This window comes from Lepidochelys kempii, chromosome 3, assembly GCF_965140285.1.
Source record: "Lepidochelys kempii isolate rLepKem1 chromosome 3, rLepKem1.hap1, whole genome shotgun sequence".
Taxonomy (NCBI): Eukaryota; Metazoa; Chordata; order Testudines; family Cheloniidae; genus Lepidochelys; species Lepidochelys kempii.
The window spans coordinates 56,776,838-56,792,747 of NC_136382.1; the positions used below are offsets into that span (position 1 = coordinate 56,776,838).

The following is a 15,910-nucleotide window of genomic DNA, read 5'->3' on the forward strand; positions in this document are numbered from 1 at the left end:
CTTGAACCTTAGTTATTTAGGCCCTTGTGTTGTTCCCCATAAAGAAACAAAGTCACAAGGGCAGTAACCCTCATTGGGGTGGGTTGAAGTCTTCCTTCCTTCAGAATAATATATATTCAAGTCACTATTTCTCTTGGGATTCTGTTTCTCCTGGTATCACAGTTAAAGTCCATCCATAAGCTTTAGCTCACTAAAGCATAATCATTACTTTACCACAGTTCCATGTAGCTAGCTGTCTCAAATTTGGATGTGCTAAATGTGACATAACAATAGTTTTCTTGCACTTACAAGGTCATGTATTGCTACTGAGAAATAAAAATTCTATTTTGATTAGTCTCTAAGGTGCCACTAGTACTCCTTTTCTATTTGGGGGAAATATTTATATAATATAAAATAAGTGGGATGTGTTAAGCAACACTCTTAAAGACCATCAATCATCTGCTTGGGTATTTAAATGAATTTGTATTTTCATATTATATTTTGGTTTTCTAAAATTATGTAAAGATGACTAAAATCTGTATTTAAAAAAACTTGCACAATCAGTCTGTCTTCATTTAAATTGTAAAAAATGGATCTAATTTGTTTCCATAGGGCACTTAAAAGCTTGTAACAATTTTGTAACTATATGTTAAACAAATACATGACCATTTATATTATACACTACATTCACGTTCTATCTGAAGTTACTGAGAAACTAGAGTTTCTGATTAACATCTCAACCACACAGTAATCCTCTGGTTATTTACTTCTTATACTGTGTGTTTTCATGGTCCATGGTTATTATTTAAGGCGTAACATTTTCAGATTAAATTACTACTTGACCAGCCAGTATACAGCTTCATAATCAGAAAATATTGAAAAATATGTGACAGACATTTTTTTTCCAGTTCATCTTGTAGGGTGGAAGATTTTAAAATATCCATTCTTGACTGAGCTCATGAGTATGTGACAGATTGTTAAATCCGTGCATGAGCTTTTGATCTGCTGTTTTAGTTCACAATCCACTGCTATTCTAATATAAAATAATAATATAAAATAAAAGTTTGCTCTTCAGCTGTAAATTCCAGATCTCTAAAACAAAAAACAAAAGAGCACAGTTTGTCTCATGAAGAATGATTCAAAACAACCCTTGATTCCCAGAGGATTGGATCACATTTTAAATTTATTCCTTCACATGCTAGCGTGTTTCTTGCATGAGTCTTGCATTTAGTCTTGTTGGGCTCTCTCATAATATATTCTCCCTTTTCTTCATTCTGTCCCAACATTCCCCAAGAGGAAGTTTCTCTGTTTGTGCCCTCAGTTGCCCTTATAGTGTTGTATGGGAAAAGTGAATGTGATGCTTCCACAGGCAGGGCAAAGTGAATCAATCTGTGGCTAGTTCTTAACATCCCGGAAACTGCTAACGCCCCCTGCAGACCAGTTATACCAACTGGAAATGAGGAAATTGCCTCAGTCATGGGTTCCTTGCTTATTTAAAGAGACAGGTCTTGCCCTTGCCTGTTGGTCAGTAGGGGGCAATTCAAAGTGTCTCTCTGTTTTCCTTTGCTGTTCTCCTTTTCCTCATCCCAGAGCAGGGTGGAGCTGATTCCCTGGGCTGGTCCCAGAACCCCCACAGGCAGGAGAGGAGCCGATAAAGCATGCTGCCTGGCAAGGCCTGATGCTGAGACTCCATTCATCTCGCTTTACTTTCATTTGCCCACAAATGCCCCTGGCTCCCATTAATTCCTGAAGCCTGGACTCCACGTGGCAGGCAGCATACACGCTCTGGTTTACAACAGGATTTAGGATGGGAGAGGGCACCCTTCCCTGCCTCAGCCACCTTGCACCCAGCACGTGCAGTAGCTCGACTCCTCCTCCTTTTCCCTTGTGGCAGCTGGGTCTGCGCAGGCTGTACATAGATGAACAGTATGGGCACCTTCATGGGGCTTTCGCCAGGTCCCTCCCTCCCAATCGCATCCCTCCCCTTTGACTGCCTCTCCCCTCTTGCCACAGCTCTTCCCCGTCCTCAGGGCAAAGAGGGAGAGAGCTGTTTCTCTGTAACTCCAAACAATCCTTGCTCTGTTATCACCCAAGGAAACGCTGGAATCCTCAGCCCTCCCCAGGGACCTCAGTCCTCCAGACCCTGTGCCCAGTCTCTCTAACCACCTCCCAGCCCAGCCCTGTGTGTAAGAGAGAGCCTTTCAAACGGCAGCCAGATCCTTCACTCACACACGGCTGGCCATCTGGGTTGTGATTAAACCAGGGACCTTAGAAGGAGGTCGCCTCCCTCCAGAAATAGCTTAGAACTGATTATTTTTCCAAAAAAGAAGACAATGTCTACTCACATCAGCTCCTGGCTCTCCTGGCGTCCCGGAGGCACCTGGTTTGCCTGGCTCGCCATCCGGACCCTTCAGGATTCAAATGAACAAAGAAATAACATATTTTAGAGTGAGAAGCAAGCACAGATGAGACACTCTGATACAAAGATCTGGATTGATCCTGTTGCAAGATCGAATGCAAAGCAATGTAAATTACTTACCGGAGGGCCTGGGGGGCCATTGGGACCTCTGTCTCCCTAACGGGATGTAAAAGAGAAACGGTTCAGTCAGCAGCCTTTAGAGTCCCGAGGTGACACTAATGAACGCATGTGCAAAATGTTAAACAGATGATCAGGAATGATCCCTAATTCATTTCTATTGTGTAATCCCATATAGTTCCTATTATGTGGAATAATTCTATATACCTACTGTATGCTATCAAGAATAATCCTGTATAGTTCTTTACAGATTATCAAGAATAATTGCATATGATTCCTATCACATACTGTAATAAATAATCCCATATAATCCTTTTTACAGACTACCAGACTGCCTTGCCCCACCGCCACTACCCCACACACCCATTACTGTTTCAGCCAATGCTGAACAATAAGTTCTATGCAGGTTATTAAGGACACCAGAGAGTGCTGCCAAATTCAAAGGATCCCAAGGACTAACTACTAATGTATTAAGAATAGTTCAGGTGTGTGCAGGAGGCATTCCTAGCTGCCAGCTATGGTGACTCATGTATGGGAGACACTTACATCTATGCCATCAATGCCAGGAACTCCTGGTGTCCCTGGTGGCCCTGGGGGGCCTTGTGGACCTGGGGGGCCTCTCTGACAAGGAATAAAACAAAGAGCAATTAGATAGTGAGCAGATCCCAGAAAACCTGCAGCAACTTCTGGGTAGGGGTGCAGGAACAGAGAGACCAGCCCATAGGGAAAGAATTTCTAAACGCTTCTAAGTGGGCTCCTCAGTCACCAGGGCCCTTAGCTGACCATACAGTTGGTCTTGTGCACCTGATAAAAGTAATTGTCATTTTGACCCACTGAACTGCATTCCCCCTTGTTTAGCGACTGCCAAAATGTCCATTGCAATCTGAACCAGGATTACAAATTCTCAAAAACTCCCCCTGTCCTCATCTATTGTCATTCACCCACTGCACAAGAACAGGCATGCTAGTGTATATGTCACTGTGTAACTGTACAGTACAATCTGGGCTTTGTGGAGCAAAAGTTTTGGGGGTAATATTTACATCAGAAATTCACTAGCATGGCCCTTGAAAAATCAATATAAAAACAGTGAAGGAAAAATCATGTTCTTTGTGAATAACGCTTTGAAATTCTCCACACATATTCTAACAAGCTCATTCAGCCTAAACAGAAGAGACTCTTCTTAAGAGTTTGTGTTACGAAGAAAAGTTTAATAATACAGCCCTTCTCTGCTCTCACTAAAGTATTCACTGCAATAACATTTTTTTCCTTATAAAAAAATTCCAGTTACCTGTCCTCACAAGTACATTAAAATCTACAATCCTGGTTATAATTAGCCTTCTCCACAGGCTGGGCTCCTGAGAGAGGTGTTAGCAGGCACTGAATATGTTTGAACCCAAAGAAACACGTTCTTTGAAAGAATGTTTGTAACCCTTGAGTTCTATAATATACTGGACTGTTTTCTTTATTACTAAACTCCAACAGCCAGGCAAAGCAAACCTCACAATGGAGGCTTTGTGAATGAAACCTCAAGACCCGACAGGAGGAGGTGATGCACTCAGTCTGGCAAGAGCTGCCAGAATCTGAAATCTCCAATCCCATTTAGGCAGTCCTAGCTATAGCCCATGTCCTTCCTGCTCTTTTTCAAATGTTACTGGCACTGTAGAAATGTTTCTTTCTTAGAGCAACCTCTCAAGTTCTTATTAAATTGATGATATTCTTACTTGCAGTTTAAACCCTGTCCTACCACTGCTCATTGGCACATTGCATAGAAAGGTTCTGTTCAAAGCAATTGCAACCATTGCATCTACATCTCTTTGCTTAACTTATTTTTTCCACGTTAGAAATGCTAATGTGATTTCAGTTTTTAAAAAAAATAAAGTTTCAGCCACCACTGCTGGGATAAGATAACCCAGCCACGAGACTGTTGGATTTTGAAAGGCATCAGATCCCAGACAAGAGGACAGGAGATTGTTCTCAGCTTCCCAGGGACTTTGTATAGACCCTTTCTCTTTGCACTGAGCAGGTTTCCTTTCCTTAAAACTTACCTCCATGGCTGTCTGGCTTATCTGCAATGAATAAGAAATGTATAATAAAAGTCAGGTACAACTTACTTGAGCCAGGCAAAGGCACATAATTTGTAGAAAAACCCCTAGAGGTAAGGCTCCCCTGCCCCGAGCAGTGCTAGACATGGTCACTTCTCTGCTGGCCAGCAATGTTGCTCTTGATGGATTTTAGGACCCGCAAGACATAAAATTCCCCCCAAGTGACTTCACTAGCAGCAGCAGAAAGGTAAGCCCTGCTACAGGCATCTGTTTCTTCTGTTTATTAATGGTCTTAGAGGAGGGTAATGGGGATTGGAGGAAATCTGAATGCTAGGAAGGAGGGGATTGAATGACACCAGCTCCTTTAACCCTTTGCCCTGCTGCTGCTGCTGCTCTGACCATGGTCCTCAGCAGCAGTCTTTTAACTTTCTGCATGAGTTATCAAGAGCGAAAAGCAAAGCTAGGCCATGGTGCTTGCAAAGAGCCCTACAGAGGCACACATTTTAAATATCTCTGCCTTAGGTAGTTTGATAAGAAAAAAGCAAGAAAGCAAGAGAAGAGTTAAAACCACGAGACCATTTTGAAAGGCACCAAGTCCCAGACACAGATGCTAAATATAGACACCTATAACCATAAGAAAAATGAGGAGAGTGATAACAGCCGGAGGCCCAGAGGGAAAGATTGAAGATGTAGACCCAATGATAGTATGAATACTAGGAATGTAAGGCTGAGGAAGCCCCTTACCCATCTCCTGGCTGGAAGTTCACTGCAACTTTCTCTTTGTGGTCGTAGAGGGTCGCAATGAATCAGCATCCACTGGATTTCAAACTAGTGAAGGGGATAAAATGAGATTAATTTATTTCAGATGTTCACGCTTGTCAGGTTTCAATGACATGAACACTCTGATCAGCCATCTCTGGGTTTTAAAAGTTGTGTAGTAGAAAACAAGAGATATGATTACAGTCTAAGGGATATATAACACTCATAGTTCCTGGAACATTAAGCATAAACAGCAGGTGCTCAGCAACTGAATGGTATCAGGTGCTGGAGCTTACTTCTTTAGAACAGACCGGCTAGTTACCTTTGGTTCTTCCCTTGCTCCAGCATCTGTTTGTATATTTAGAAAGGGGCATAAAACCTGTTGTAGGAATTAAGGGAAAAGGAAGTCTACAGTTGGTCATGTCCAAGAACAGGTGTTCTTTCATGTTTATATTATGCTGTGGAAGTTGTTTTATTAATGAATACACATTCATAAAATGATTTCCTTAGGACTAGACAGTTACATGGATAAAGAATGACAGGTTTGACAGTGAATGCAGGTCTAAGTAGGAGGAATTCTAGAGACCTGACTCATATATACACTTGAAACATTCTGGGGCAGGCTGATATACCTTTGTGAGATTTCACATCTTCTTCAATATTTTCACATTGGCTCTGTAAAATGACCCAGAAATAAAACCACTTCTTTGCCTCTAAGAACTAACAACTAATCCTTTAGGTGTCTGCATAGATGAGGAAAGTGTGCTTTACATACCCTCAGCTGGAAATGACTGGGTGAATAGATGCAATAAATAGCTTCAGAGGTATGTCCTCTGGTATGTAATGTACCATATGGTACATTAAATACAGGTACATCCATATAAATTATTTTAGTACACATGCATAATATTTCTTTTTGTGAGATCTTAGATCATTTTCCCATCTCATTCTACATGATTTTTGTGGTCATGAAGCTAATGAATGGTCTACTCCATGTTTTTTCCGGCTGCAAAACTGGTGAAGGGGGTCACAACCTTCCCTTCTTTATGACCAGATGGAATGGGAAGGAAGGAGCGTGATGCTTTTTTCTGTTGTAAAATATACTCGTAATACGTAAAGGTTGAGATCTAGCCTTCCTGAGAACCTCAGGGAAGAAGTATGAGTCTTCAGGACTTTCATTTCATTTCATTTCAATCTTGATCATGATTTCTATGCAGCTAGAACCCAGCTTTCATCCCCCTTGACTCATTCTTAGATCCCTCCATTCCTATCTGGTTCCTTATGTTGACTTCCTCATTTCCACATTACTCCATACACTGTACCTCATTAATGCTTCACAGATTGAAGTCCTTTACTGCCACATCTATGTCCTCAAGTTTGCCAAAATTGCTAGAATTCTTCTTTACTTTGATTCTGCCTTTACTGAAATTCTTGCAATCAAATCTTTATTGTTCTCTATATTTACTCCGAAGATTTCAGAGTTTCCAGAATGCAGTGGCTAGACTGCTCTCTTCCTCAAGGATGTTGTGCCATAGTCCCCAGTCTCTGTCACATTCACTGGCATCTCATTTTTCTCTGAATCTCATTTAAAATCTCCCCTCTTGGTTTTCGAAACGCTCCACAGACTTGTTCCATCCTAGGTCCTTAACTATATCCATTTTCTTCCTAACTAACTTGTTCTATTTGCTGTTCATGACACTCCACATTTCAGGGGTGCTCTGTCACCGGTTCTGCATTATTTATTTGCCTCTCCTTCCCTATTTGCGAGTCACTTATTTACTTCACTTCTCCAACAATAATTTTGAAATCTTCCTGCTTGCTCTAACCAAAGCCAACTGCATATATACATAGTGCATGATGTAATCTATAGTTAAGCATTGGTAAGGCTATAACACAAAATAATAAGAATAGGACATTCAAAATTCATATTTACACCTTATGATGCTGGTTTCAATATATCCCATAACTGATAAAGGGAAATCTTGACTCTAGGCATCGAAAGATTAACCAGTCTTGATATTCCAAAGAGTTTCTTTCTTTGATATCATAAATGTGGCTAGTAGTGCTGCCTGACATTTTCCATTATAAGACTCTGTTTTCAATTGTTTATTGCTTTGTCAAACTAACTATTTGAGCAGAAATTTTGATAGCAACAGAGGGGAGTGTGTCAGGAGCTGGGGTGTGTAGCAGGTGTATAGGTGCAGAGAGGAGAGGGTCAGAAGCTGTGGTGTGAGAGTTGGATAGGAACATGTGGAACCGGAGCTGAGAAGATTTGGAGCGGGGGTTAGGCAGAAGCAGAGGAGGAGATGAGCAGGAGCTGAGGGATTGGGTATATGGTTGGATAAAAACAGAGGGGGAAGGGGCAGGAATCAATGGGCTGGCGGTTGAATAGAAGGAAAGGGGAACACAGACAGGCTGGCATAGATGGGGCAGAAGACACTATAGCCACTTGAGGACACTCCTCTCCAGAACCTGGAACTGAATTCAGGAGTCCTGAGTCTCTACAGTCCCCTGCTGTGAAATTTGCTGGCAAAGTGTGTTTCTCAGCCCCCCTCTAATGGATGGTCCACATAGAAGATAGTCTACCACTGCCACCATTTACTCTATTAGATCAAGTGATAGAAGTCTGTGCTATGGTTCTAAAAATCAGGACCCTGCTGATGACCCAAGTTGGGGGCCAATACGGTTCTGAGTGTCGGAATTTCTGCTTTTGTCTGGTTTTGTTTGTTTTTTTTTACAATTTTTTTTAAAAGATACATTAAAAACCTACATTAAATGAATGTTAGAGCTGGAAAGTCAAACACTGAAAAATTAGTAAATGCCAGAATTAAAGGTTGTCATATACAAACTTCAGTTGGGTCCTTATATGTGTGCATGATAATACAGTCTTTAATTACATGATCATATGCAATTTTTTTCCCCACAGGAGCCCTGCCTCATTCAGTGCACGAGATGGAAGGGCTTTTGGAATGATTCATGGTTGTGTACTGAAGGAGACTGTTGTCGGTAGAACCCCTGCCTCATTTATTGCAGAAATTGGAAGGTGTGTAGTGAATGAGGCAGGGGATTTTAGGAGGAGAAAACATGGTCTTTTAAACTAAAGGCAGTTGAATGTTACTCTGGAGAACTGGATTCTACCTCTTCCTCTGCCACAGAGATGTTATGCAATCCTGGGCAAGTCACCAAAACCACAATTTTCACATTTGGCCACTAATTGCATGTTCCTCATTTTCTGGATGCCCAGCTTGGGGGACAGATGTGCAGAAGTGCTGAGCAGTTACAGCTCCAACTGAAGTCAATGGCAGCTGTGGTTTGACATATAAAGTGCTAAATAATGCTAAACACGAAATAATCAGGCCCTCAGTATCTCAAATTGTACATCCAAAATTGGTGAACACTTGACAATTTTGACCTTAATCACTCTGTCTCAGTTCCCAGCTAATCTCACAGGCGTGTAGTGAAGATGTATTCATTCATTTTTGCGAAGAGCTCAGATAGTATGGTGACAGCACCATAGAAATGCCCCATTAAACAAAAACACTGAATAACTACCCATTCACTGAATGAGGAGGGGTCCTGTGGGAAAAAATGACCGTGTAATTGAAGACTATATCATAATACAGACTCCCAAAGGCGAAGGGAGAGGGGGATGCAAATTAAGGTTGCACTGGCACCCTTAATTCTGGCATTTCCTAACTTTTGAATACTTGACTTTGCAACCTTAATGTTCTGTTTTGGCTGTAATGTATAACTAGGCTTAGATGAAAGCTATTTTTAAAATGAAAAAAAAAATAAGTTTAACTATGAGTGAATTGTTCAAAGCTTGGAGCCCACTAAAGAAAAGAGAGTGACAGTTTTTAAAAGAGAGCAACTGCAACCCAGCCTTGCTTTATAGGTCTCTTCCCACATAACCAAACTATCCGTGGATTATATTCTGTTGAACAGGTCATGAAGGATGACACTGTTTTCCTTGCATCAGAGAAATATTTGAGGGTGCTTTGCACATATATGAGGATACTTTGTCATACTTTCTTCCCATACACATCAGCACAAAGAGTTATTAGGGGAGAAATGCAGAACTGAGGTGCTCAGAAAAGAACATGGAGATGTCAGAACTAATATAAACTAAACCTATTAAAATAAAAAGAAAAGGAGGACTTGTGGCACCTGAGAGACTAACCAATTTATTTGAGCATAAGCTTTCGTGAGCTACAGCTCACTTCATCGGATGCATTCAGTGGAAAATATAGTGGGGAGATTTATATACATAGAGAACATGAAACAATGGGTGTTACCATACACACTGTAACCAGAGTGATCACATGAGGTGAGCTATTACCAGCAGGAAAGCGGCGGGGAGACGACGACCTTTTGTAGTGATAATCAAGGTGCGCCATTTCCAGCAGTTGACAAGAATGTCAGAGGAACAGCGTGGGGTGGGGGATAAACATGGGGAAATAGTTTTACTTTGTGTAATGACCCATCCACTCCCAATCTCTATTCAAGCCTAAGTTAATTGTATCCAGTTTGCAAATTAATTCCAGTTCAGCAATTACTTTTGGAATTAATTTGCAAACTGGATACAATTAACTTAGGCTGGAATAGAGACTGGGAGTGGATAGGTCATTTCACAAAGTAAAACTATTTCCCCATGTTTATCCCCCACCCCACGCTGTTCCTCAGACATTCTTGTCAACTGCTGGAAATGGCACACCTTGATTATCACTACAAAAGGTCGTCGTCTCCCCGCCGCTTTCCTGCTGGTAACTCACCTTAAGTGATCACTCTGGTTACAGTGTGTATGGTAACACCCATTGTTTCATGTTCTCTATGTATATAAATCTCCCCATTGTATTTTCCACTGAATGCATCCAATGAAGTGAGCTGTAGCTCACGAAAGCTTATGCTCAGATAAATTGGTTAGTCTCTAAGGTGTCACAATACTCCTTTTCTTTTTGCGAATACAGACTAACACGGCTGCTACTCTGAAACCTATTAAAATAGCTTTTCTCATTTCACTATTTGTGTTTTTTAACAGTGGATAAAGAAGTCATATATGAAAGAGACATGGTGACAAGTGCATTTTAAAAACTGAAAATAAGGGGTCAATTCTGCAAACCTTACTCATGTAAATAGAAATTATTCATGCAAGCAGCCCCATTAATGTCCAGGGGATTGTACACTTGAGAAAAAAGTAAGTTGCATAAGGTTGCACACAGAGTTAATTATGGTTAGCTAAAGATTCTTTTCTGAATCACTCCATCTATCAAATATTATACTTATAGCAAATGCAGTATATGATGTGTGACTTTTACCACTACGTTTTTTATACACACACACACACACACACACACACACACACACACACACACACACACACACACACACCAAATCTTGTCACTTTCATCTTTACTATGGCTGATTTAGAATATCTAATTTCACATACCTGTATTATAGAATTATGGTTATGTGATGGAAATGGTTTAATTGGGCCCTAATGTCAGCTGATTACTTCATCATGCCCAGGGCCAGTTGATTACTTCATCATGCCCTGCTACAACCCATTCATTTCGGAATTCTTTTGTAACCATACGCAAAGCAGACCATTTTACAATGCCTAGATACTATAGTGATTGGTGTCTTATAAATGCAATAATTTAGTGTTTTATAGGAATTAAATGATTAATCCATTTTCTAATATTGCTAGGGAGGTTAATTTATTATATATTTAAATAGCAAATATATATTATTTGGGCTAGTTCTATTTTTCTGTACATGATCTCATCCCCTAAGATATCTGAAAATGCCTGTAAAATGCCAACGGGTTTGCAAAACATTAACAACAGAGCCAAAAATGCTATTGTTTTATCTGTGCTGTGCAAGAACTGAGGTGGATTAAGCATAAATGGGATCTAAATGAGGCCTGAGATTCCAAGGTAGTATTTGCTGTACGACAGCACAAGAGCCAACTCTCACTGAAACATTTAGCTGTCTAATACGCCTTAAGAAAATGTGTTCCACTGCATTTAGAATAAATCTAAAACATTTTCTATAATCTGTTGAACTACCTGTTCAGTGAATTGACTTGTGTGTGCCTCATTGGTTTTATTGCCATCTAGTGGGTGATTCAAAAGGTAATACAGCTGTAAAAGTACAATTAATCAGATCTGTATTGAGATCCTTTCAATCTTTATTGATGCTCCTCTCAGTTAAATCACTGATTTTACACCAGTGTAAAAGAGCAGTTAATCAACCCCCTACGTCCTTTCATTAATTCTTTAATACCCAGCCTAAACAGTGGTATTTTTAATGTGGGTTACATAGGGTCAATTTTCATGAGAGTTACACTGTATAATCCTGCAATACAATCTTCTTCCATGTAGTTTACAGAAAATCAGTGTTTTGTATTGAGGTGTTTCAGTATGCAATTGGATACTCGGAATGTGTCAGAAGGAAGTGTTTGGGAGGAAAATATATGCAGGCGAAAAATGGAAATCTACCAGCACAAATGAGCAAAATAAATTGAGAGTATTCAGACACATGATGTGCCTCAGTTAGAGTAATCACTGAGTGAAGTTAAAACCAGATTATTCCTCATATATGCCTGGGGCTCCCAGTACAATCAATGGCAGCCTTAGTAATTGGAACTTATCGTGAACTGAACTCTTGTAAACAGTATCTTTACCTGAAGAAGGAGATTTATATGTTGGAAGGTTTAACTTTATACACTATTCAACTGTTCTTTAGCAAACTATTTGCTGTATTAAGCATACAGAAGCATTTTTTCAACATTAGAGTAAAATCTTGGCCCCACTTAAATCAATGGCAAAGCTCCCATTGGCATAATTGGAGCTAGGATTGTAGGTATGTTCTGTGTTCCAATTTCTTTTACACTATATTAATTGCATACACATGAGAGAAATATTATTCTCCATTAAGTTTCAGTTCTTTCTGTGAAGTTTAGCCTATAGGATTGTCCTGTAAATATATCTTTCAAGTGTTAGAAACACTGAAAAAAGTACCAGGTCATATGCCCCTTCCTTTGGACATGCCGAGTTTTAAGGCCTGAGAATTCATAATATCCTGGAGGAAAAGTGGAAGCAAGATGCTCTATAACTGAGTCCCTTTCTCAGGGAGATTGGAGAAAATCTTTGCTAGGGCAGTGGCAATGGGAGAAATGCTCACACTCCCAAATTCATACTCTCAGAAAATGCAAATGGAGGGGTCTGTATACAACTACAGTATATAAAAAAACTGAAGAGGATCCCATGGTAGGAAGGGCAGGTAACACAGATGGGTCCTGTAAGATTACTAATTTGTTATGTTCATATTGGCTTATGAGAGCTTGTAGCTGAGCTTGGGACCACTAGTTCCACTTGCCTAGTGAGCAACAGAGGACTCACAGCTGAATCACAGTTGGCTTGCAGTAGAATCAACCTATTGGTCAGACTGCCTGACTGGCAGAGGGGATTAGCAGACCTGCTCTTAAGAACAGCAGCAAGTTGTGGCTGTTCAAAGCCCAGAGTTGTTCCCAGCTTGTTCCCAACCCTTCCTCACTCTCAGGTAACCAGTTTCTGACCCTCATTCCTGACTTCCGTTCTGGCCTTGGACTCTGGTTCTTACTCTAGGCTCCAATTCCTGATTTCCAGCTCTGCCATCTGACCTTTGGCTCTGATCCGGGGCTCCTACTCCTGGTTACCAACTCCTGCTCTAAACACTAGGCCTGACTACCCACAGCTCTGTATCTGACAAGTAGCATATTATCTGCTATTTGTTAAATTTATACTAACATAAACCAAGGATACTCTAAGTACATTCTGAACCCATCTGGTACAGTTTCTTTCTTTTTTCTTTTTCTTTTTTTCTTTAAAGTTTCGCTTCCTTTATGTCTCTTTTTCACTGCAGGATTCCCTACCTAGATTCTTTCCATCTAATTCTGCTTCTTCAAGGCACTACTTCAGTACATCAATTGCTTGTGTTAAGTGACCATTTATAGCAGGAGTTCCACCTTTTGAACTTCGAATACACAGTATGAACACAAGCAGAAAAAATGTAGGCAATATCTTTTAGAATACCAAGACCATTGGCCGTAGCACACTACATTGAAGCAATTCTCCTAATCTGAGCTATGGAACAAATCCACCTCTGTGCACTGGATGTTGATAAGGGCTGCCTTTTAGATGTTACATGCCATTTAACTGGTTCAGACTGGTTAACCTGTTTAAACATATATATTAAGTAGGATTGCAGCTTGTGGGTCAGCTCTAGCAAGATGCAAGTGCCTGCAGTGAGGTACATCCTCCATTCCTTAAAATCAGTGGGAGCTATGGGGAGCTCAGCACCTTGTAGCAGCAATCACTTAATCACTGTTTTATTGAAGTTTTATTCCTTTCTTGTTTTCAGTAACAGGAATAAGTTTGGAGCTAACCTCTGATAAGCCACTGATTTATATAACTGACCTATAATTATAACCAGGAGACTGGGGAAATCCATAGGAGATAGATGACTAAATACCTTTGAGATCCTTTGGGTCCAGATCCTCAGTTGGTATAAATTGGAGTAGTACCACTAAAGTTGATGAAGCTTCACCAGTTTTACCTCATCTGAGAATCTAGACAGATCATTTAGCATCTGAACAAGAAGGGGCTAATGGGTGGGGGGTTTTTTATCACAAACAATTGGCAAGGCCTATTTTCAAGAGGGTTTTTTTTCTGTTTTCAAACTATAATGTACTCTGTATTGTTTAGTTTCTATAATGGATTATTTGGTTTACCCTTAGATAAAAAAGAATGATAGCATACAATGTAAAGCCACATGAACTCTTAGCCTCTGAAAAACATAACAGAAATCTTGGGCATAAATCCTTGTAAAGGCTCAAAGGCCAGCATAATTTTCTAACAGAGCTATACCAACAACTCTCCTAAGCAATCATAGTGACAACAAACAATAAAGAATTTAACTTAAAATAACATGTTTTTACAGTACACCTATAAGAAGCGAAGCTATTCTGTACAATAAATAGAGCCATAGTAAAATATTGGAAAAGGAGACTAGGAAACACAACTTATTTCTTTTAAAAATTATACTACTCTAAGTAATATATTCCAACAACACACTGAAATGTGCCTTGGACCCCCTAAATAACAAAGAATGTTGAGGTATTTATACAGTATACAGCATAGTCAATTAGAGTGAAATGATTGGAACCTCACACCATCCTCCCTTTTCCCCTCCCCCAACAATTGATTTCTTTATTCAGTTTAAAGAGAACACAAAAAAGACAGGGAGAAACATATACCAGTGCAAGATAAATGAAACGTTTAGGTTTAATGGTCCATCAAATTGGGTATTATCTGTGACATATATTATGGGCATGTTGTTTTCATAGCTTTTAAGGCCAGACAGGACTATTATGATGATCTAATCTGACTTCCTGCATAACACAGGCCATAGAATTTCACCCAGTACTTTCTGTACCAGCCATAAATTTAGATTGAGCTAGACCTTATTTTTTAGAAAGACATCCAAACTTGATTTAAAGATTTCATGTGATGGTGAATCCACCTCTCATCTTGGTAATTTTACTCCTATGGTTAATTACCCTCTCTGTTAAAAATGTGCAGCTTATTGCTAGTTTTCGAGGCCTGTCTTGTGCCAAGCACTGCATCCTTTCAAACTTATGCCTTGGTTTTGATTATGTCTTCTCACAAAAATAATACGGTTGACAACAGAAATATCTTAAGATAATTTGCTGCATTATAAACATGACTTGGTTCAATTTTGCTGGAATAAAGAGCTAAAACTTAATTTTAACTCTACATTAGTCTGTACTTTTTTAAACCCCTTAGTTGGTCACAAGATATTTGAAGATACGTTCACCAGAAAAAATGTTACAAGAGAGAAGATTTTCTAGCACTTTTTCTGTAATATAAGATTTTGAAACTTACCGGAATTGAAATTTGAGGATTATTTGTAAGTTTTCCCAGCAAAGCAAAGCCATCCACGCCGATTTTGCCCCTGGGCTTTATCTGTAAGGATTCTATCATAATGCAGTCAATAAAAAGAGTGACATTGCTCTTTTCTATGCTGACCATAACCTTGTGCCATTGGGAATCAAACAAAAAAGGCAAATGTGAAAAGGTTGCAGTCTGGACACTTCCATCCAGCCCTTTATAAGAAAACTCAAGAGCCTTTGTTTGACTATTAAGCTTCACTCCAACTTGTTCTTTTCCTGACGAATCCTGGACCTGCCAAATACTCCAGCTTTTCTGAAGTGTGCTTCTGGTCATCCGAAATGTAGTTAGAAAGGAATATTCATCAGGCAATCCATTGGGATACAAAAACCTGTATAAGATCAAGCACAGGATATTGGTTTTTGGGGGGAGTCCTCCATGACTGTCATCTCTGAGAGAAATAAGAGTCCATCACTCAAAGGAACCATACTGCAGATACTATCCTTCCACTGAGGAGAACTTGAGGGGAACCCTTTTTGAGCCATTCATGTTGCTCCTCATTTGGCAAAAGGAACTGTGCTTCAGCAGTGTGGGCTCTTCCTATATTACATAATGTTCATGCCAAGCTCTCTGCCCATGAT

The 15,910-nt window shown here is 39.9% G+C and overlaps 1 protein-coding gene across 2 annotated transcripts in view; it reads right to left on the reverse strand.

Annotated features, from left to right (window-relative positions):
* COL9A1 (collagen type IX alpha 1 chain) overlaps positions 1-15,910 on the reverse strand; it is a 102,727-nt gene that overhangs the window by 76,908 nt on the left and 9,909 nt on the right. For both annotated transcript variants that reach the window (XM_073336363.2, XM_073336366.1), the window contains exons 5-10: positions 15,264-15,660; positions 5,302-5,385; positions 4,561-4,581; positions 3,062-3,136; positions 2,519-2,554; positions 2,325-2,387 (exon numbers count right to left, since the gene is read on the reverse strand). In XM_073336363.2, the coding sequence (XP_073192464.1) occupies positions 2,325-2,387; positions 2,519-2,554; positions 3,062-3,136; positions 4,561-4,581; positions 5,302-5,385; positions 15,264-15,660 (676 nt within the window). The remainder of the gene's footprint in view (positions 1-2,324; positions 2,388-2,518; positions 2,555-3,061; positions 3,137-4,560; positions 4,582-5,301; positions 5,386-15,263; positions 15,661-15,910) is intronic.